This window comes from Buceros rhinoceros, unplaced genomic scaffold (genome assembly GCF_000710305.1).
Source record: "Buceros rhinoceros silvestris isolate BGI_N320 unplaced genomic scaffold, ASM71030v1 scaffold13951, whole genome shotgun sequence".
Taxonomy (NCBI): domain Eukaryota; kingdom Metazoa; phylum Chordata; class Aves; order Bucerotiformes; family Bucerotidae; genus Buceros; species Buceros rhinoceros.
The window spans coordinates 4,261-4,721 of record NW_010393746.1 but is presented as its reverse complement, the minus strand read 5'-3'; the positions used below and the strand labels follow the sequence as shown (position 1 = coordinate 4,721).

Genomic DNA, 461 nt, shown 5'->3' with positions numbered 1-461 from the left:
AAGCACTACAAGGAGAAGTTCAGCATGGGCACGCTGGTGCTGGGCCCCGGCCCCAGCACCGACCAGATCAGGGCCACCAGCACCAGGCTGCGGTACGGGGCACTGTCAAGGGTGCTCAAGCCTCCGCCAAAGCCACCCCACCCAGGGGTGCTCCATCTCCCAGGGGCTGGGACAGGACACAGGGTTGCTTGCTCTGGCGCGCATCAGAGCTCTGAGGAGGGGCCGGATTGGGCTCAAATACCCAATGCCTTGGGCAGGGGGGTTTCAGGGGTCCTGTGCCATGGCCTCAGTGCCCCAGACATGATTTTCATGCACTAACCAGGAAGACTTATCTCTCCACGCAGCTGATTGTTCTCCTCCTCCCTCCAGGCAAGGTGACTGCTCACACGTCTCAGGAGAGTACCAGAAAACCAGCACCGCCGGCAAATACTCCTACTATAACCCCAGTAAGCTGGGCTTGC

General features: G+C 60.5%; 1 protein-coding gene across 1 annotated transcript in view; it reads left to right on the top strand.

Moving 5' to 3' along the window:
- AMBP (alpha-1-microglobulin/bikunin precursor) overlaps positions 1 to 461 on the top strand; it is a gene marked incomplete at its 3' end in the record, with an annotated part of 5,123 nt that overhangs the window by 1,191 nt on the left and 3,471 nt on the right. The window contains exons 3-4 of the mRNA XM_010144991.1: positions 1 to 92; positions 370 to 446. The exon at positions 1 to 92 is cut by the window's left edge and continues 13 nt beyond it. Coding sequence (XP_010143293.1) covers positions 1 to 92; positions 370 to 446 — 169 coding nt within the window. The remainder of the gene's footprint in view (positions 93 to 369; positions 447 to 461) is intronic.